We start from the raw sequence: 21,476 nt of genomic DNA on the forward strand, positions 1-21,476 counted from the left end.
CTTTTTTGATGTCATTTTTAAGGTGAATAATTTTTAAACAAAATTCAATAAAAATATTGTAAACATATACACTGCCGCTCATCTGAATAGGTTCACATTTTAGTTCATTTTACATTTGGCCTGTCTTGGTATTTAATGCAATGGCACATCTTTTTTATGTATGTAACGAGAGAACATCTTTATGCGCTTAGTTTAGGAGAAAAAAAATTGTCTTGGGGCCTACCGTTCTTCTCACACGGTAGCTAGACCAAATCTGGTCATAAAATCAAGCATATTTTTTGGCTCATCTGAATAGGTTCAAAAGCAAAAATGTTAATAAATGATGAGTTGCATGGGTCTGTTGGACTCAAAATTGTGTCTGTCAATAAATCTGATTGTGTATAACCTGTAAGGATGAAAACGGGTCGTGAAAAATCTTTAGGCGCGGAAAAAATGTGGAAAATAAAAGAAGAATTTGAATTAGACTGAAACCAACGATGCATTGGGACAAAAACAAACACAAGTTAAAATTTAGTAAGCAGTTATTTGCGCAATATCCAAGGGTATAGAAACAACATTAAAAGTCGATGTAACTCAGTCACAACATGGGCCGATAGATGTGCAATGATCAGAATAGCATGACTTCGAGCTAAAATTTAAGCTGAAAACCGGTATAAAATGCAGTTTAACGACGGCAAAACGGGTTGTCAGAAGTGGTAAACATTTGAGGAGAACAAAACCTCGCAAAAATTAACACTTTACAAACCACGAACAGAAACTCACCTCCAATAAAAAAAAAATTGTCGTGAAAGTCGAATTTGCTATTTCCTCATACAAAACTTTTTATCTGCAATTTCAAACAGAGTTTTTTTTACTATTGGAGGTGAGTTTCTGATAAGGTTTTTTTTGTAATTCTCTAGACGGGAAATTAAAATTTTGGTCTTGCAATCAAATCTTCGGTTTGAGAAAAAAAAAAAACAAATTTGCAATTTAACCGTCTTTGTATTCTGTATTCCAAAATTCTATATGTGAATAGAAAATCTGTAAGAACATAGGTAATACGGTATTCCATTATTCTGGTTTTCATTTATTCTGTTTTAAAAATTCTGATAATCCGAAATTCTAATCTTACCGACTTCCAAAAAGGAGGAGGAGTATTCAATTCGTCTGTATTTTTTTTGTTACCTCATAACTTTGGACTGTGTGAACCAATTTGGATAATTCTTTTTGTATAGGAAAACAGATGATTGCAGTTTGCAGTGTGGTTAATTTCGTTCAGTTCCGGCTATAGAAACTATGAGAAAACCATAAAACCCAGTTTTGGTCCATGGAAGTCGGTTTTGTTTTGTTTTTTGATAAAAATGAATATTCAAAATTCTGAAAATCCATTATTCTGGTTTTCGAAATTCTTCGTTATTCTGTTATTCCAAATCTCTTAATTAAAACTTAAATTGATTCCTTCTTAAATAGTGTACGTTACTTTTAATAGGTACTTCATTTTTAAGCTAAACTTCAAGGTTCTGCAAATAAAATACCAAAAATCTGTAAATGACAAAAGAAAAATTCTTTAAGCATTTACAGAATTTTAGAATACCAGAATCTTGAAATCTCGTCGCCTGAGAATTGTTTTGTCGTATACGCCAATTTTGGAATTTTGGGAAATCGCATTTTAAGGTTTGAGCTTTTATAAAAAAAAAACTGTCCGATAGATTTTTTTCAATTTTTAATAGAATATTTTGTGCGATATCTTCTTCATATTTATGTTGTCAAAATTGTCACATCTATTTTAGTTTTCAAATTATCAAGGTTCTTATCCAAAATCTGTTTGTCGTAAACGCCACCAAAATCAACTTTTTTTTCCATCCCGTACACGTACGACAAAGTAGGCGCACGTAGGTACAACATTCCAATACTAAAAAATAAATAAAAAAATTTTCACAGTTCGTTTTTATTTATTAATTAAACATTTAAAAAATAGTTTCTTATTACATAGAAGTAGTATTGGTTTGACTTAGAGGCTCAACTATTAAAATAAATATATTTAAAATAAAGAAAAACCAAAAAATATGACCATAAACATAAAAAAAATTTTAAAAATGTCTTTACAAAAAATAAAAGTCATCCTATGGCTATGAAATATGAAAGAAATAAACTAAAAATAAACCAAGTTTGGTTAAATTAATAAATTAATATATGGTCATAAATAAAAGTAAATTAAATAAATATCAAACTAAAGAATATATTCTAATTTTTTGATTTGAATAACGCTTCATAATATTCTTGGTCCGATTTAGGCATAAATATGAAAAGGCTTTTAACCCCTTACCGCATGATTTTTTTTTTTGTGAAAAAAATATATATGGTAGATTTTGTTAAATAAAAAAACACGTGTTTCAGGAATTTTCAATATTTTGAGTAAAAGTCGGAAAATGTTGGTTTTTCCGGTTTGGATCATATTTGGCACATTGAGCAGAAAACGAACAAAAAAAAATTTAAATTAAATTAATTATACGTAAAAACTACGCGCTGGAACTGTATGAGTCTCAATAAAATAAATTAAAAGGCCTTTTAATCTATTTTAAATTAAATTTATAACATTCCGCACGAAAACGTAAAAAAAAACGGGTGTAGATAATAAGAAAAAAAATGAATTTGTTCCCTTGTTGCACGATGGCTCATATATGGACCAATAGGAGGGGAACATTTCTGCACGGTGCGGTGGCTCATATATGATCCAATCACTTAGTGCCACTTTCAAATGTCTAAAACTTGATAAATGTAAAAAAATATATATTAGCAATTATAATCATATTATATCCTTTATTGGCATATTTTTTTAAAAGTTCTTACTCATTGTTTTATATTTTTTATTCAATTTTCAATTTTTCAAATATGCTCCTCTCTGCCTATCACCAGTTCGGCCACTTTACCGGATAACTATGCTCGCCCAAATCATTACAGATGGCGTTTTATAATGTTATTTAGAGGCCTTATATTACTTAATTCGAAAAGTTTAAACAAAACTAGATTTTTTTTTTAACTTTAAAGTATTAAGGCTTTTTATGGTTTGGCTCATATATGAGCCACTGTGCGGTAAGGGGTTAATATCAATAATCTTTTCCTTAGTTATCGCGTTAGATTTTTTAGTAATTTGAAGACATTGGCTGAACAAATTTACAGGAGTTGCTATGGTAGACTTTTTATATGTTTTAAATATTGATGAGCTTTTATATTCCACTTTTCTACCGCTCGCTTTATAAAATAGTGTAAAAGTATCATCAGTATCATCAATTTGCAAAACAATATCGCAAATTTAGCAAAGAACAATGGCGCCTTAAAAAAATAATTTTCGACCAGCAGGTGTTTTTTGCGAGCGGGTGCAATAAAAAAACTCACAGCAACCCTTTTTCGCTTCGTTCACGACAACGCGCGTGAACGAAGAGGCGCCACGGGCTCAGCGCCCACGACTACAGTCGACTTGTTGATCTTGTGTGTTCGATACAAGATCAATAAGTATACAGCAATAAAACAGCAACCTTTTTTTCACTTTACTTCGTTGAAGACAGCGCGCGCGAACGAAGTGACAAGATCAATAAGTGTACAACAATAAAACAATAAAACTGCGACCTTTTTTCACTTCGCTCAAGACAACAAGCTTGAACGAAGCGGAGCCCGCGACCGACGGTCGACATCTTGATCTTGTGTTCGATAGAAGATCAACAAGTGTACATATTTATAAGCGGTACTTGCGACCGAGGATGAGGTCAAGTATCTAGCGGCAGGAACAAACGACAAGAACCATGACAAAATTAAATACCTACAACATTTGAAATGTCTCTCAGATGCACTTTTTTCTTCCTTGCACCTCTAGGAATAGTGCAAAACCTCAAGTAGCGCAAAGCTTAATACAGCCCTTAGTTTTTAAATTCGTTGTCCTTATAGCACATGAAGTCCTTATTTTAAATAAATACTTTTCTAGTAGTATATATTATATTTGTTTATATTCTATTTGGGTCATATACCTACATACATGTAAGACAAAACAAGTTCGAAATTTTCTACCCTATCTGTTTTGTACGACGTACGACAAACCAATACTGAAGAAAAAAAAGCTGAAAAATACATAGAATTTTTGTCGTAAACGCCAAAAGTTGGCGCTTACGACAAACCAACGCTAATCCGATGCTTATTTTGTGGATATACGACAAAATGCACACTAATTATCTCAGTAACGGTAAACGATAGGACAAATCTGATAACAGAAATGAAAAGAGAACGTTCTAAAACCTATTACTACATATCCAGTTTAAAAAAGTGCATTTTGGCGTTTACGACAAAACAACTCTCGGGCGACGATCTGGAAATTTGCATTTACAGAATTTTAGAATACAGAATTTTGAATTTACAGAAGTTTAAAATACCGAATTTTGAATGTAATGAATTTTCAAAAGCAAATTTAGAATTTTGGAATCCGAATTTTGGCACATACAGAATTTTGGGATACACATACAGCAAAAAGCTTTTGTTCAAAAAAAAAAAATCGTTTAGTAACCTTATTGTCAAAATTAGGAAAAATAAAAAAAAAAAAATATTTCTTAAAGAAATTTCAAGTTTTGTTTTTTTTTTTTTGAAGAATCAATTTTTTAATGCAGATAAATGCATTTAATTTTACTATTACGTGTCGATTGATATTTCATTTTTAACGCCATATCAATTTTTTTTTGAAAACTTTTGAATAAAAAAAATTTGAAAAAACATTTTTAAACATTTTTTTTTATTTAAAGTTCGTCGTTATACAAGAAATTTTATGGTATACTTCGTTTGAAAGTCAAAACTACTAAAGAGATCTCTTTGTAATTTTTTAATAAAAAACGTTATACTATTTTTAATTAAATTTATTATAAAATTAAATTAAGTACAGAGACATACAGAGATGGGAAACTTCTAAGTTTGATTATATTCTTATAAAAATTTTTAAAAGTCTTCAGTGTTCTTAGGATCTTTTAACATAAGAGCAAGTACGTGCGATCCAGCCGTGCATTTTATTTAAAAAAAAGCTCCAATAAGTTAATTTTTTAAAATTCTCTTTCAAACAAGAAATAATATTGCATAGCTGGTTTGTAGTTTTTTTTTAATGATGATTTTTTACTTCTTATGAATTTAAATTTTAATTTGATTTTATACATAAACACAATATTTCAATTTAAAATAAAACTCAAACATGTTAAACAACTTTTTTAGCAAATGGACTTGTAAAGTTTTGAAAATAAACGAAAAACAAAATTTTATATTATTTTTTAAGTTCTTGTTAAATTTTTGGTAAAATTAAATTCAATATACTTATTTTTACATAAAAAGCTTTAATTTAATATTCTAAGAAATTTCTACCATAAGAGCGAGTACGTGTTAACCAGTCGTGTAATGTATTTTAATAACGTGATTTAGTTCATAAAAATAAAGCTGATTTTTATCCTGAAATGAATGTTATTTGATATTAACACCATTTAGATTTACACATTTACTGAAATCTTTTTTTCAAACAAAATTTGTTGGGAATATTTCGTTTTCCATTAAAATCAAAAACATATTTATTGTGAACAGGTGTTAAATTGAACATTTTTGGGAGATGTTACAATATCTCAGTTTTAATTTTGTTTCAATTTAATTGCTTTAAAACCATAAATACAATTTCATCATAAAATCAAAGCTATTACTTCATTCCAAACAAAAAAATCCATCTATTTGACCTTAGAATCAAGGAAAAAGTTTTCAATTAAGGTTAGAAGTTCATTAAGAGCAATAAGTTTTCTTATTCAAGTCTCAGTTGGTTTTATAAATTACACTTAGATCGAATCCCTCTCTCTTTATTTTTCAGACTGAGAAACCTTTTCAATAGTTTGCTAAAAATTATTTAATTGGATGAAAATATAAACTTCTATTCAGTATTTCTTTTTCATTTGATTCAGTTTGGATTTATAAAAGAACATTGAATTTGTTTTTAGTTTTTACACGAAAGTTTTATTTTTGAATAAAAATGTATTATGGCTTATATGATTTCGTTCATTTCCTTCAGTTTTAATTTTAAATTTTTTCTTTTTGTTGATAGTCAAAGGATTTATTTTCAGTCAGTTTTCATGAAGAGAATAAATTGTCATTTTCAATGTTAGTTATTATATCTTTTTTAATCTTAGATTGTCCCCTATAATACTGTGCTGTGAGAACATATTATAATACTGTTTTTTTGAATTGTATTTCTTTTTTCTTTTATTATTTATACAGAACTTTTTTTATGAATCGTTCGCAAAAGGTATGAAAAAGGCAGACGAAAACAAAATATAAAATTGAATATTTATATTTTTTTGTACAGCATATTTTAGCAAGAATCTTTTTCTGAAAACTTGAAAACAAAAATATGAAATCTACACATGGAAACCAACAAAAGGTACCTGCATAATAATTTTAAAAATGGAAATGCAAATAATGTATTCACTTTACAAAAGTGAGAAAGTTTGTGTGCGTGTTTTACTTTTCTTGTATTTTGGATATACAATTTAACTTGCATTATTTTTGTTATTTTTTTCTTCGTTATTATCACAATCTTGATTGTATTGAAAAAAAAAACTTCAACAAAATATCTAACATCAGTTTGTATATGGTATTAAAATATAAAACATAAAATTTAAAACTATAAACCCGACTTATTCCCATTTGAATATGAAATTTGTATACTATTTTCATTTAATTTAGTGTAATCGGAATTTTTTTTTAAATTATTATGAGGATATAATCGTATAACCAAATTCTATTTAAAATAAAAATAAAATTAATTCCTAACTTTTGCCTCTAGAGAGCGCCAAAAAACAATTAATTGTGACTTAATATAACATACATGGTGTCCCAAAAGTAATGGATCAAACGAAGTATGCTGATAGGTGATCTTAAGGGCTCTCAGAATTTGGCTCAAATGGTCATTAGAACTGTGTCAGAGCGAAAAACTTTCCAATATCCTTTTTAAGTATTTTTAGGAGAGAAATTCATAGTTAAAAGTTTAAAATAGCTTTGCTTACCGTAGAAGAATTTAAGAATGTACCGAATATAAAATGGCCGAATATTCGGCGGCATCACTAGTTTAAATTGGTACAAAGAGTGAAAAGTTGTTTGATGTAATTGAAAATTTTTTTGAAGAAATAAATTTGAACCATTATTAGGCTTTATACAAAAAAATTAGTTCGTACAATTTTATATATAAAAACATGGAAAAATGAAATTTTTCTCGCACTGAAATTTTGTAGCAAAAAATTGATATATTCTATTATATCAATTAAGTTCTAAATTGAATCGGGAATATTTAAAAATAAAAAATTTAAATAATCCAAGTTGTTTGGCATTAGCTAAGTACTTCACTTTGAAATTAAACTATAAACTTAAATTGTTTAATTTTCTAATTTGAACCAATTTGATAATAGAAAGCTAAAAATATAAAGAAATATTTTACATTGTTACTACACTCTCTTAAATAAAAGGATAAGATGTCGGAAAGACTTAAATAGATTTAACGGTAATATTTCAAAAACGAGATGTGATCAAATATTTTTGTCTTCGGATTCGAGTTAAGCAACCCTTTGAAAAAGTATAGTTTAGTCTCGACACCAAAAACCTTGTAGAAATACCTACTTGTGTTATTTAAAGGGTTTTTAGGGTGTTTACATAGAGCTTTAGGAAATGATGAGAGGTAAAAACTAGTTTTTTGAAAAATCCCATACCAAACGTTGTAATGGACCACAAAATTGTTGTTTTCCCATATAAAAACTTCATCGATAGCTTCTTTAACGACACGAAATTGGTAGAGACTTTTAGGGAGATTTTCAGATAGGTAATTAAATTACTAAAATTACCCCCCCCCCCCCCCCCCCTTAAATACTGCTATGGTTTTGTGGCGACATCCTTTCAAGGCATAGGGTTGACACGCTTTAAAGTTCATTTTTTTAGTTTTTTCGACTACCAACGCCACCCTGTTTATATAGTTAGTGTAAAAAGAATATTATGTCAGAAAAAATTAAATTTAAAAATTTGAATAAATTTTCAGGATTTTTAGAAATTTCACATTATAGTAGGGTAAACTGAAGTGAATTTAGAAAAAGGTCAAAAAGCTATTTCCATAACAAAGAGTGGTATAGAGTAAAAATCAATACTGTAATGGATAGATATTGTTAATATATAAAAGTCACACATACAAAATGAAAAATGTAAAAAATCTGCAACTCGAGATATGGACGTTTAAAAGTCAAAATAGTGAAATTCGATGTTTGAGAAATAATTCACCAAAAATCAGCAAGAATGGTATTTGAAATAATAATTTTGTCATGAGAGAGCAAAAAGAAAATAACTTGACACGTCGTATCTGCCAAATTTTTGATTCAACTTAGTTTTTGGCTCCAGTGTATTTTAGAAGATTTACCTACAGATTTTTACATTTCAATACATTGTTTATAACGAAAAAAAAAACGAAATTTAAAAATATTTTTTAGGTGACCTAATACGTTTTGTGAGGCATATTAAACATATTAAAACTGCATACCTTACCTATAATTAAAGAGATTGTAACGTTGAAAGACAGATTAACAAAATGTAATTTTAAAAATATATTAAAAACTAAATACTTTACGTGTTGAATCTCCTCCAATGCACGGTTGGTTGGTTGTGGGCTTGTTGACCGGTGATCAAAAAAAAAAAAAAAAAAACAAAATCTAATAATGTTAAATCACCGATCTAGTTGTTCAGTTACGATCACCAAAAATGTTTCATGCAGTAATTTTTTTTTAATAACTATATGCCTGTAAGACCTTAGGTCTTTTAAATGTTTCACTGGTTGAATCGCATGGCATGTTCTTAATGGCGCCATCAATATCATCCAATTTCGACAGAAAGAACTGAGTTATCATATATAACGATATCATCGGTTTTATAAGGAGAATGGTCATGGAATATTTCGAAAAACGTTTGCGTATGTGTATGCAAAGACCACCAATGAGTCAATTGAAGTGTTTATTTATTTCAAACAATCATAATTTACAAGAAAAAGCTAAAAAAAAATTACCTTTTTTCTTTTCTCATTATATTAACTTTTTTATTTTAAAAGCTTACAAAAAAAATACCATTAAAAAGTCAAATATTTCTTCTGAATAATAAAACAATTTTTTAATTTTTACAATGCGCAAAAACAATTTCTTACGAATAAAGTGAAAAAATCATTTCCATCACCCAAAAATTCATTTTTTTGATATAACAACCTATAATAAATTTTATATCACCTGAAAGCTTATTGCTTCAGCTCAAAATATATATATCAATCATGTCTATTAGGCATCTTCAAAAAGAGCTAGAATTTTTTGAACTCGATCAATTTTTATCAAAAAAAGCAAAAAAAAACGTATAACAACAATTTTTTTTAGACAACCTATAAAAGCTTAAGCATTTAAAAGCTTATAATTTCACCTTTCAAATGACGTTTCAATCTTATTTCTGCAATGCCTAGAAAAAAAGTTAGAATTTTTTAAAGCCAACCATGTCGAAATTCCAAACTGGATCTCCACAGGTGTTTTGAGGTATTTCGAAAGTTTTTTTAATTTAAAATTGTGTAGCTTGTAGTGAATGTATTTTATTTGCTTTAGATCAAAAGATAGAAACTGTTGAATAATAAAACTTTATTTTACCGTTATCTCAAAATTGTGACCACAAAATTGATTAATATTTTGCACATAAATATAGTCCTGTCTACTATCTATCTACAATTTCATTTATTTATCTGTTGAAGAAAACAAGATAAAAATAGAAAAACGGTTAAAAAAGGTCAACCAACTTGGGACAAAAAAACTTGTTTTTCCCGTTATTCGTCAAAAACAATTTTGAAATACCAATTTTTTGCACATGTATGCGCACAGTCATAGACTACATGTTCTATAAGCTTGAGATTTTGTGAATGCTACAAAAAATATTAAAAAATAAAAACTCACCCAAAAATATACCAAAATAAGTATATGTTTTTCAAAAATTCATATTTCGAAACGCAGAGACTTAAAAAAAAATCCGTATCAGACCCCTAACTTTTTTTTTATTATCTTTCGAATGACGTTTTTCAAATTAAAAAAAAAAAAAAAATTCCCTTACCTATAATCACTACTTTGTCAAAGGTCTACCTCATATTTTAGTTTTAGAAAACCATTAATAGCTTGGTTTTGAAATTTTTTAGAATTTTTTCAAATACCATTGTCAGTCTTGCAATAAATTTATCTATTGATTAAAAAGAAATTCAACTCCTTACACTGTCGCGTTTAGAAAATAGCCAATTTTTTGAAATTTTGTTTTACCCCTATTTACCCTATTAAAAGATAGAATTTTTTTTTAAATCCTTCAAATGTATTTAACTTTAGGTTATTCTCTTTCAAATAAGCTATAGAAGATTTTTGTATCTCTAATAGTTTATTTTTAATTAAAATTTTTGCCGCACTGCGAAAGTGCGAGAGTGGAACGGGAGAAAATGGCGTCACTTTTTTGTGGTGGCTGCCATGGTTCATCGATTTATAAGACGTTATCACGTCAAAAATTTATTGATTTCCAATTGCATTTTCAATGAAAATATTTTCATGAAATTTGTTTGGTTACAAACCATTATTAAATTAAATTTTAAAAATACTTGTAGTTACTTCAATTTTGTGTTTATTTAAAATTTATGTGACGGTTAGCTAAAATGAGATCGTTTAAATTTTTAAACTTGTACAGAATTGTACTCTAAAAGTGCTTAAAGAATATTGTTCTTAATCACCTGTACAATAAAACGCCTAACCAACAAGCAATGACAAACTATTGAATTGTGTAAAACCAAATGTCACTGTGGTATTTATGTTGAATGAATTCCTAAGAAGTTTGATGAATCCGTTGGCGAACGGATCCCTAAATCTATTTAGAATCGCATTTTCAGCGATTGCACATTAATCGTTAAAAACCTGAATCCACTTAAATTCTGTTAAATTTAAAGTGACCTTCATTTCATTTTAATTTTTCCGCTTAATTTATGACGAAAGTCATCTTGACAAAAAACCATGCAGAAATCCGCTTAATTTAATACGGAATCCGCTTGTTTTCATGTGATCTTTTTTCTCCGAGTATTAAACCTAAATATCCTTGGAATTAGCATTAGTTTTTGATTTTAAAGAAATGATATGTGTACTCAAAAATTTTGTTTAAAATGTTGAAATATATAGTAGTATGTCCTCGGAAATTGAGGATACAGGATTAAAAAATATTTCGGAAAAAATGTTCCGCTTTTCATTCCTTTTTTTTTTAATATGAAGGATGTTTAAAAATGTCTAGGTACCTAGTAAACATATTAAAATCTTTTGGGAGGCGGCTTTGATCTCTCAAAACCCCCTTCCTCACTTAATTTTTGATGTATTGTTAAAATATTTAAAAAGTATATTTGTATTTAAAAAAAAAACTTACTACTTGTTGTAGATCTGTCGATTAGTAATCCACAAAAGAACAGTATTAAGTATTCCAGCAACATTTCATTACACTTTTTGTCAGAATTTTCACACTCTCAAAATATTCAGCCAGAATAAAGCAAAAACCCAAAAACAATTTAATATAAAAAATCCTGTCACACACCTTAATTCAACGTTTAAAGAACTATGGTTTTATTTTTCACTTAAAAAAGAAAAAGGGAAATATTTAAGCACTTATCTTTTATACACGAATGCAACAAATACACAACAGATTGGCAACAAGAACTATAGGTATGGTTGGCATTATATTCTTTTTCCTTCATGCTTTACTCTGGTTTGCTCTGGTTGTATCTAATGCCACAACTTTGTTGTAATTAGCTACTTGTGCAATAAATTTTCTTTTGTAAAATTTCAATTATAAAATTATTTCGCCTTGAAGTGCTTCATCATCATGACCATCATCAACACTATGATCATCCTGACACTTAGGAATTGGAACAAAGCACTTGTAATCACCGTCATCGACATCATCATCATCATCATCCTTTGCAACGGTAAGTGTGATTCACTACCATCATAGCCACAAATGAAAATATTTTCCTTTTATTTTATCTTTCTATGTGCACATCACTTGAAAAAACACTTATTCCCAGCCGCGCATCCTGTCGAATCGTCCGTAACGAACGCGTTTTTTTTTTTTTTTGGTTTTATTCTAGACTTGAACTAAAAATAGAACGTTTGAACGAAAATAATGATGGGAAAGATGATTAAGGGCAAAGAATTAGAGGTTGATAGTGATAACTTTGAAAAATCCAGTTTAAGGAATTCTAGTAGAAAAGGATCTACTTTTTTTTTTGACTTGATATAAGTCAGCTACATCTGTTTTGACAAATAAAAGTAAAAACAACACTTGTTTAGATTGAAAAAAAAATTCAATTTTTGACTTCTGTTTACACTTTGATGTGTGACTTTTTAAAATTGTATAGGGGACACCCCAACTCTAGAGTTACCCACGTCCCGATATGCCGGCAAAATTAACTGACCACCTAAGGTTTCTTTCTATTTTGTTTGATTTTGAAATAAGCGCACGTAATTTAAATGCTACCACGTATCAACACAGTTAAACTGCAACTAAATATCTTGTATCCTAGGTTCAATTCCGAATGAAATTTTGTTGATGCCTAGTTTTGAATGCGCACGCAAGTTCACGTATCTTTTCCGAATTTTTTCACTGGCAACATATCCAATGTATTGAGTACTAAATCCTTGATATACATTTAAATTTTTCGATGTTCGAATAATTTTAAAGGAGAATATTTAAACATGTTTTAAGTTCAAAGTTGTGTGTTGAAAGAACATGATGCTTAGAATTGTGAAACAAAATATTACAAGGAAGAATGTGCAAGACACATTATTTACCCAATACTAATGATATAAACATTGTTGACAAGCTAATATGGTTTTTATTTTATGTTGGAATAAATAAACAAAGGTGTAAGGAGGGTTGAAAATGCAAAGGTAGTAATTAAATAAATGATATCGATACCTAATAACAATATTGCAGGAAGTACCTAATAATTGAAATAGTTTTCCATTTTTATGACATCACAATTAGTAAATGACCAGTCAAATTTAACCTGTCTATAGAAGTTCACTGTGGCGTATGCGCAACTTTTTTTTTTTTCTAGAAAATATTGTGTGCAGATTTTTTTGTTAAGATTTTTATGAGAGTTTTTAAAAGACCGTAATAGTAATTTTTTTTAGAATTTAAAAATAAAAACATTTTTAGATTTTAGAAAAATTATGGTTTTTTTTTTAGAAAATATTTTTGCTTGAAATTTGTATCAAGGTGTTGATTACCATTTCATATCAATTTTTTTTTTCTATGAATAATGTTGTAAAATTTGACTAGGCTTGTAAAAATTATTTATTTTTTTAAAGGGCTCAAAGATTTCAAATTTTTTTAAATTTTAAATCTTCAAATGCCATGATACTTCTTTAACTTTAAAAACATTTAGAATGATGTCTGTCAGCTATGGCCTAAACGGATGAACCGATTAACATCAAACTTGGTATGTAGGATTTTTTTGAAGACTCTCCAGAGGGGTTTTTGGAATTAATTTTTTTTTGGACCAAAAGAAATGGTACTTGTCATATACCAATTTCGGAAAAGTTATATTTTCTCGAAAACGGCTGCAACGATTTTATTTAAAAAATTTAAATGCTAGTTTTTATTAAAGCTCTATCTTTTGACGAAATTTTTTTTTTTCGAAAATCATTACTAACGGTACCTGCCATAGAACGTTTTTTTTTTTCTAATCTCCTTTTGTGCCAAACTACTTATTCAATTTCAACGATTTTTCTATACAAAGGTATTTATATAATTTTAATATATGTACCTACCTACCCAAATCAGAAATAAAACTTTGAAACTTTTAAAAAATTATTTTTGGATTTTAAAAAAAATTTTTAAAGTTTTGAAAAATCAAATTTTCGAAAACGGGACATTGAATTTTTTTGAAACGTTAGTTTAAGATGCCATACCAATTTTATTTTTAAATTTTTTTAAAAAAGTTGTTTAAAAAAAAAATAAGTTTTTTTTAAAATACGGTTCCAACGATTTTGAAATTTTTTTTTCTAAAAAGGCATCTTAATAAAAGAAGTCAAATTGCATACTTGTTTTGAAGCTCAAATTGTTTTCAGATGGTGTTTTTTACCTTTGAAAAACCATTTTTTGTTCTTTTTTTTCATATAACTTTTCTAAATTTCAAATACTTCCTTATTCCGTGACCTTTCTTTTTAAATAAAGTGAATCTTCTTCGTTGGCTATAGGTCTTGATTTGAGTCTATCTTTTCTTCTTTGTCGACGTTTCACGTGTGCTTACACGCTTCTTCAGGACTAAGAAAAATAATTCTATAAAGCTCTAAAAACCTATAGAATAAATACTTATCTTGAATCCTCTAATGATCCCCAATTGATTGCAGTTGATTAAAGTTTAGGTTTTTTTATCAAGCTTATATATTTTGAAAATCAATAAAAAATGTCTTGAAAAAGACGTTTTTAATTATCAAAATTTCAAAACATAAAAACTTTTTTAATTATTTGATAAGAAATTCAAAAATGTTTCTTATCAAATTGAGTTGATAATTCAACTTAAAAAATTCCTTTTAACAAACTGACTATAAATACTACTAAGCCCTTCACAATCCGATCTCTTATTTACGGTGTTGTCTGTATCTAAAATATGTAACATTTCTAATATCATTCTCTTATTATAATGCTTTTCTGATTGTAAAATATCTACATTGTTATAATCTGGCCTATGTCCTATTCCCAACAGCCAAAACAGATCATTATTAATACAGCAAAAAATTTTATAACCAGAGTATTGGATATCAGTGATATTGCCTTTCGTCAGAATAACATTAACAAAATCATGGATACTTTACTATCAAATTCTTTTCCAATAAATATAATAAAAAGTTTGTTGAACCAATATTTCAACCCGTTGGTTAGACCAAATTTAGTTACAAATACAACACAGTTTTCCTACAGGAGTTGTTTGTATATTCCTAATCTTTCGAAGAGACTTCAAGATGCTCCTATTAAAAACAAAGATAGGATTCGCTTAGCTTTTAAATCAGTAAATGTTTTGAGAAATTCACTTTTTTATAATTTAAAAGGTGAATTTTCTAAAAACGATAAATCAGATATAGTACATAAAATCAAATGTTTAGGTGATGGATCAAATTTTTGTCCATCAGTGTATGTAGGTACTTCCATGCAGAAGCTAAAAAATCGTATAGCTGGTCATAGATCGGATATTAATAACGGGCATTCTGAAAAAACTGCTCTAGCTTTGCATTGTATAGGTGAGGGACATAGGCCAGATTATAACAATGTAGATATTTTACAATCAGAAAAGCATTATAATAAGAGAATGATATTAGAAATGTTACATATTTTAGATACAGACAACACCGTAAATAAGAGATCGGATTGTGAAGGGCTTAGTAGTATTTATAGTCAGTTTGTTAAAAGGAATTTTTTAAGTTGAATTATCAACTCAATTTGATAAGAAACATTTTTGAATTTCTTATCAAATAATTAAAAAAGTTTTTATGTTTTGAAATTTTGATAATTAAAAACGTCTTTTTCAAGACATTTTTTATTGATTTTCAAAATATATAAGCTTGATAAAAAAACCTAAACTTTAATCAACTGCAATCAATTGGGGATCATTAGAGGATTCAAGATAAGTATTTATTCTATACGTTTTTAGAGCTTTATAGAATTATTTTTCTTAGTCCTGAAGAAGCGTGTAAGCACACGTGAAACGTCGACAAAGAAGAAAAGATAGACTCAAATCAAGACCTATAGCCAACGAAGAAGATTCACTTTATTTTCTAAATTTCTATTTAAAAACTCTTAATAATTTTAGCAACTTTAACTTTAAGAGCAAAGTATAACTCAAATTTTTATAAAAAAAATTTCCCTATCCATAATAACTATACATACTTTGTTTTGCATTGAATTATATTTTAAAATACAGAAAATTCTGCGGCATAAAAATTGCATAAAAATTCATAAATTTTATTTTATTTATTTATTTTTTTTTTTAATGCATAGAAATTTAATAGTAATTTCAATCTATTAAAATTATATTTTTGATTGTTTTTGAAGGTTAAAAAAAATTAACTAAGCGAAATGTATAATATTTATTCACGTACTCACCAAAGAAGGCTCCATTTGCTGTCCAAGAACCGGTCCATCCTTCTTCTTCCGTATTAATGTCATAGTCTAATGGGCTATCTTCAGTGTTTTCTCGCAGCTTAGAGTACATAGCTGGTCCAAAGTATACTCTCTCCGAAAGACTTTCCAAAGAAGATTGAATTACTATTCAAAGGTGTTCAAATTGTCTTAAAATTGGTCTGATTAAGATATTCACGATTAACGTATTTACCATAAAATGTTAAAAAATAAAGCCTATAATTTTTCACAGGTTCCATTTTTGGTAATCTATGACAAAACAAAAAAAAAGAATTTGTTATTTTTCGCCCTTGACCGAAATTACAATTCACTTATGCATAAATTATTTAAGAGATTAAAAAACGTAGGTAATGAATAGCCTTATCTTTTAATTAATAAAAATAATATTTAATCGCACTAATTCTTAACTCCTAGTCATCTTCATAATCATTTGTACTTGAAAGAAAACATTATTGAACAAACATAACAGAAAACAGAAAAAAGATTAATAATGACAGCAAATGCCATAAAAATATTCAACCATTTCAGAAGCCTGGGTAGTTAAAATATTTTTTTCAATGCATTTGTTTACCATTACAAATTAAAATTTATTGCAAATAAAACTAATTTGCATTAAAAAAAATATTTGTTTCAATTACAAAAAATTGCATTAAAAAAAAATAATATTTATTGCAACTAAAAATAAATTAAAAACAAATTATACTGCAACTGCAAACATTTGCATTGAAAATAAAATTTTTATCGCAAATAAAAATATTTTGCATTAAAAAATAATTTTATTGCAAATTAATAATTTTAATTAATAATTTCCTTCATTAAAAAAAATGCAATGCCAAGTGTGTGAATTAAATATTTTGTTTTTTATATTCGTCGAATTTCTTACAACTTCGGCTATGACCCTAATGTAAGGCAAAATAGTCAAAGTTGTACGATATTCGAGGAATATTTAAAAAAATATTTAATGCAAACATTTTGCATTGAATTTTGCAGAAAATTTTCCAGTTGCAATAATTTTTTTTAATTGTAAAATATATATTTTTAATCTTTTTACTTAAGTTTTATTGCATGTTTTGGAAACTGTCTCCGATTGTAAATCCTTCCTTCGACTATATCTTGACACTTATATATTTTTAAATTTTGTTCATAGCTAGAAACAGTTTCAAAAATTTGATATCGAGTTATCACGTAATTTTGAGAGATAAATAATATAATTTAACACCAAATCACCGTAGTAAAATAAAGTGGACCTTCTTTTTTTACTGCAAAAAGGTACCAAAGTGTATTACATTTACAACCAACCCAAACACAAGAATCGAATGATTTGCAATAATTTTCAAGAAGAGCAATTAATCTAATCAATACCTACAAATGTGAAATATAAAAACTTGAACGTATTTTAGTTACTTATTGCCAAATATGTCAACTTGTGGAGATAAATGTTATTTTTTTTTCTTCAGTTATCAAAGAACTCAACTATTTAACACTTTTTATTCACCGAAGTTAGGGCCATCGACTAAAAAATTTGACTGTCACAAGTATTTTTGAAAGCCTACAATCTATGAATCTGTGTTCACAAACAAAATAGTTTATTTTGATTTATCTGACTCGGTAGCGGATGGTGATCTTTAGAGGCCTAGTGTCATTTCAAAAACGATGGTCCTCATGATAAATATTTATTTCTGATACCTAACCAAAACTTTGCTTGTGAGATAGATTTTTCTTAGCTGACTTCAAAATTGAAGACTCCAAAAATCTATCTAGACAATTTTTCAAAGATACTATGTATTTCAATGATAAAATGATTTATACTAAGAGTAGTTCGCTCCTGTTACATAGATTACAAATTTTCTAAAGATCGGCTTCGTGTGGTATAAAAATTAAATTTAACTGTTCGACACGCGCCCTGATAGTGGTAATAGCTTCCAATGAGGTCTTAATTTTGTTAAAGATTTCTAAGGGTTATCATTCATACCAGACAATTTATACCAGATAAAATTGAAAGCTTGATGAAGATGAAGAGATGTTATTTATTTTCATCAACATAGATTGGGTGTGTCAAATTAGTATTCAAAAGCTTTGGCCGACAATTTACAACTTGGAGATCTTTTTAAACCTAATCAGTTATTTGAAAAAAAAAGTACCTGCCATATAACGGATATAGAAATGAAATTGTTTTTCAAAAACGGCTCTAAAAACTTTGATTAAAATTTTTGTGTGTACCTAATGTTAAAAATAAGACCCAACCTATTAAATAAAAAAATGTGTTTTTAACTGTTATTAATGGTACCTGCCATCAGGGGCGGATCCAGGATTTTTTTCTGGGGGGGGGGGGGCACAAGGGACGGATTGGCAAAAAAAACAGCAATAACAGTTAGAAATAAAGTGAAGTACCATACGACTGACTAACAAGCAGAAAATTTTAACGACCCACAGTGGTCTAAAACCTGGCCAAAAATATTTAGGCACATTTCCCACATCAAATAGGTACCAAATGACCAAAAAGTTATTCGGAAGGAAAAATTTTCATTTTCTTGTTACAGTAAAAGCCACTTAAGTGCTAACCCTCTTACTCCTGGATTAGCCGGAAGAAAAAAAATATAAAAAATCAGAAAATGCACGTACAATTCTGTGCTATATTAAAGTTAGTAATCTATTCTTTGTTTAATTTTTTGACTTAAGTTGTTTCACCAAATAGATTTTGAGAAATTAAGTTTTAAAGATGAAATTTTGAAAAAAAAAAATGTTTACGTTTTTTAATTGATTTTGTATAAAATTTTGCAATATTATGGACATAATTATACCATTAGTTAATGACCTAGTAGTTTTTAGTGAAATACTAAAGACTTCATTCTAATAAATATTAAAGTTCCTAAGAATAACAAAAAAACTGAATCCTACTTTTTTGCCGGGAAACCCAGTTTTTTTTTTTATTTGCATTAACCTTTTGTAACCCAAGGTCGTAAATTTAAAAATTAATAAGTCAATCGATTGGCCTTTATCTTTAATAAAACACGTATTTTTTAAAAATTCAATAAAGTCATTATTTACTTAGTTATTTCGATATTTTGGGAGTAAAAAAAAGTTTAAATAATTTATTTTTATATAAAAATTCAAAAATTCAAGCAAAAAACTATCTAATAATAATTTTTAGGCACTTTCCTAAAATCCAAAAATAAAACCCCGTGGGGTTTACTATACAAATTTGCTTATTTTCAAAAAAAGCCCAACTTTCAACATTAACTGTCAATTAAAAACTATTGGTGCTATTTATTAGAAATTTGAAGTACTATTTCGATAAAGCAATACTTAAAGATTATAATATTAGAAGCTTCAAAAGAAAAAAAAATAGTTTGTAGAGCTTTTATGCAATCTTTTTCGGTTTGTTACAGAAATGTCACATGGGGCTACAAGGGGTTAAATTGTTTTATACCTCAAGAATATTGTGTTCAAATCGTAGGTCTCTTGGAGCCAAATTGACCAAGTTATAAGTATTTTAATACTACCCTTAGGAACGTTTTAGTCTTTTAGTCCAGAGTTCATAACTTTAAATCGTTATCCCCACAACTAATGTTTTCAACGCCGGTGCTCCTCATAACTTCAAAACTACTGCACCGATTCTTTTGAAATTTGGAACACCATTATTTTTATATATTTTTAGAGGTATCCCTGGAGAAATTTTCTCAATAAAATAATATTTATAAAAATCTATAAGTAAGGGTCGCTTTTGAGGAGTTTTTTTTTCAAGGGGTCTTTATTTTCGGGGTGCAAACTTGGCAAACTTCTGAAATGCAAGTTTGTTCTACATATATTGCAGTTCTATAATGTATAGTTTATGCAATTTTGTGACGTGTTCCGCTATTTTAAAAACACTAATGTTGAAAAAAAAACAACGAAAAAAGTGCAAATTTTTTAACCCCTCTGTATGAAAAAATAGAGTTGCATATAGGTACAATTATTTTTTTTATATCATTCAATGTCATTCGATGTCCATATCAAAATTTTTCACCAAAATCACTTTGAAAATTCACTTTTTTTTAAATCGAAAAATCGTTTATTTATTTGTGAGGTGGAGCTTTTCATGGGAAAGGGATGAAACAATCAACAAAATTCGCATTTTCAGCCAGAAATAGACAAGAATTTTACTCAAGTTCTTTCTGTTATTATTCATATACTTTTAAAACTCTTATAGTTTGATTTCCTTTAAGTATGAACTTTAAGTTCTGGGGGGGGCACGTGCCCCCGTGCCCCCCCCCCCCCTAAATCCGCCTATGCCTGCCATATAACGTTTTTTTGGTTTCTGAATACCTCGTATACGACTAACCCGATTTCAAGGAACATTTTGTTACAAAAGCTTTTAAGAATGTTAAAATTTTGAAAAATTTTCAACAAACACATTTTTGGATTTTTAAAAAATTTTTCAATTATATTTTCGAAAAATCTATATTTTGAAAACGGGTCAAAATTTTGGTTTTAAGTGTTAATTAAATATTTCTTCAAAATGGCATACTATTTTTACTTGCGATATAGGCACTACATATAAGAAGTTTAGGATTCGTAAATAATCATTTTTATCAAAAAAACAAAACCGACTTCCATGATTCAAAACGGGGTTTTATGGTTTTTTAATAGTTCCTATGGCTTTAAATGAACGAAATTGAAATGGGACCACTTGCTTTCCAACACAAAAAGAATAATCAAAATTGATTCACTCTGGCCAAAGTTATGCGGTAACAAACATAAAAAAAAAAAAAAAAAAAAAAAAAAATACAGACGAATTGAATACCTCCTCCTTTTTGGAAGTCTTTAAAAAAATCGAACTCGAGATAACAATTTTACATGACATTACGATGATGGAGAATGCCAAAAAAGTGGGTCCGGCAATTCTGTCTGTCCGTCTGTAAGTACCTCGAGCTACATCCTAAACTACTGGAGCGAATTCTTCAAATTTGGCAGTTAACAGTTTTGGTTGATTCCCTGGAAGACGAATTGAATTGTTTTTTAGGACCAAAAATAACGGTACCTGTCATATAACGGAAATAGCAGAGTTAATTAATTTATTTCAAAAATGCCTCCAATCATTTTGATTAGAATTTTTGTATTTAGTGTTACACATAAGAACCTTCTTTTGAAATAAGAAAAATATTTTTTGTACCGTTATTAACGGTACAAAATTAATTTTTAATTTCTCGTAAACGACAAAGCAGATGTCAACCAACATTTTTATA

The 21,476-nt window shown here is 28.1% G+C and overlaps 1 protein-coding gene and 1 long non-coding RNA gene across 4 annotated transcripts in view; one reads left to right on the forward strand and one right to left on the reverse strand.

Moving 5' to 3' along the window:
• LOC129916470 (V-set and immunoglobulin domain-containing protein 10) overlaps window positions 1-16,505 on the reverse strand; it is a 122,812-nt gene extending 106,307 nt beyond the window's left edge. The window contains exons 1-2 of one of the 2 annotated variants that reach the window (XM_055996448.1): window positions 16,445-16,505; window positions 16,216-16,377 (exon numbers count right to left, since the gene is read on the reverse strand). In XM_055996448.1, the coding sequence (XP_055852423.1) occupies window positions 16,216-16,377; window positions 16,445-16,490 (208 nt within the window). In that variant the 5' untranslated portion in view covers window positions 16,491-16,505. Of the gene's footprint in view, window positions 1-11,478; window positions 12,604-16,215; window positions 16,378-16,444 lie in introns of those variants that run through there. The other variant, XM_055996449.1, reaches the window with a different exon arrangement.
• Window positions 1-21,476, forward strand: part of LOC129916471 (uncharacterized) — a 122,687-nt gene that overhangs the window by 26,989 nt on the left and 74,222 nt on the right. The window lies entirely within an intron of this gene.

This window comes from Episyrphus balteatus, chromosome 3 (assembly GCF_945859705.1).
Source record: "Episyrphus balteatus chromosome 3, idEpiBalt1.1, whole genome shotgun sequence".
NCBI lineage: Eukaryota > Metazoa > Arthropoda > Insecta > Diptera > Syrphidae > Episyrphus > Episyrphus balteatus.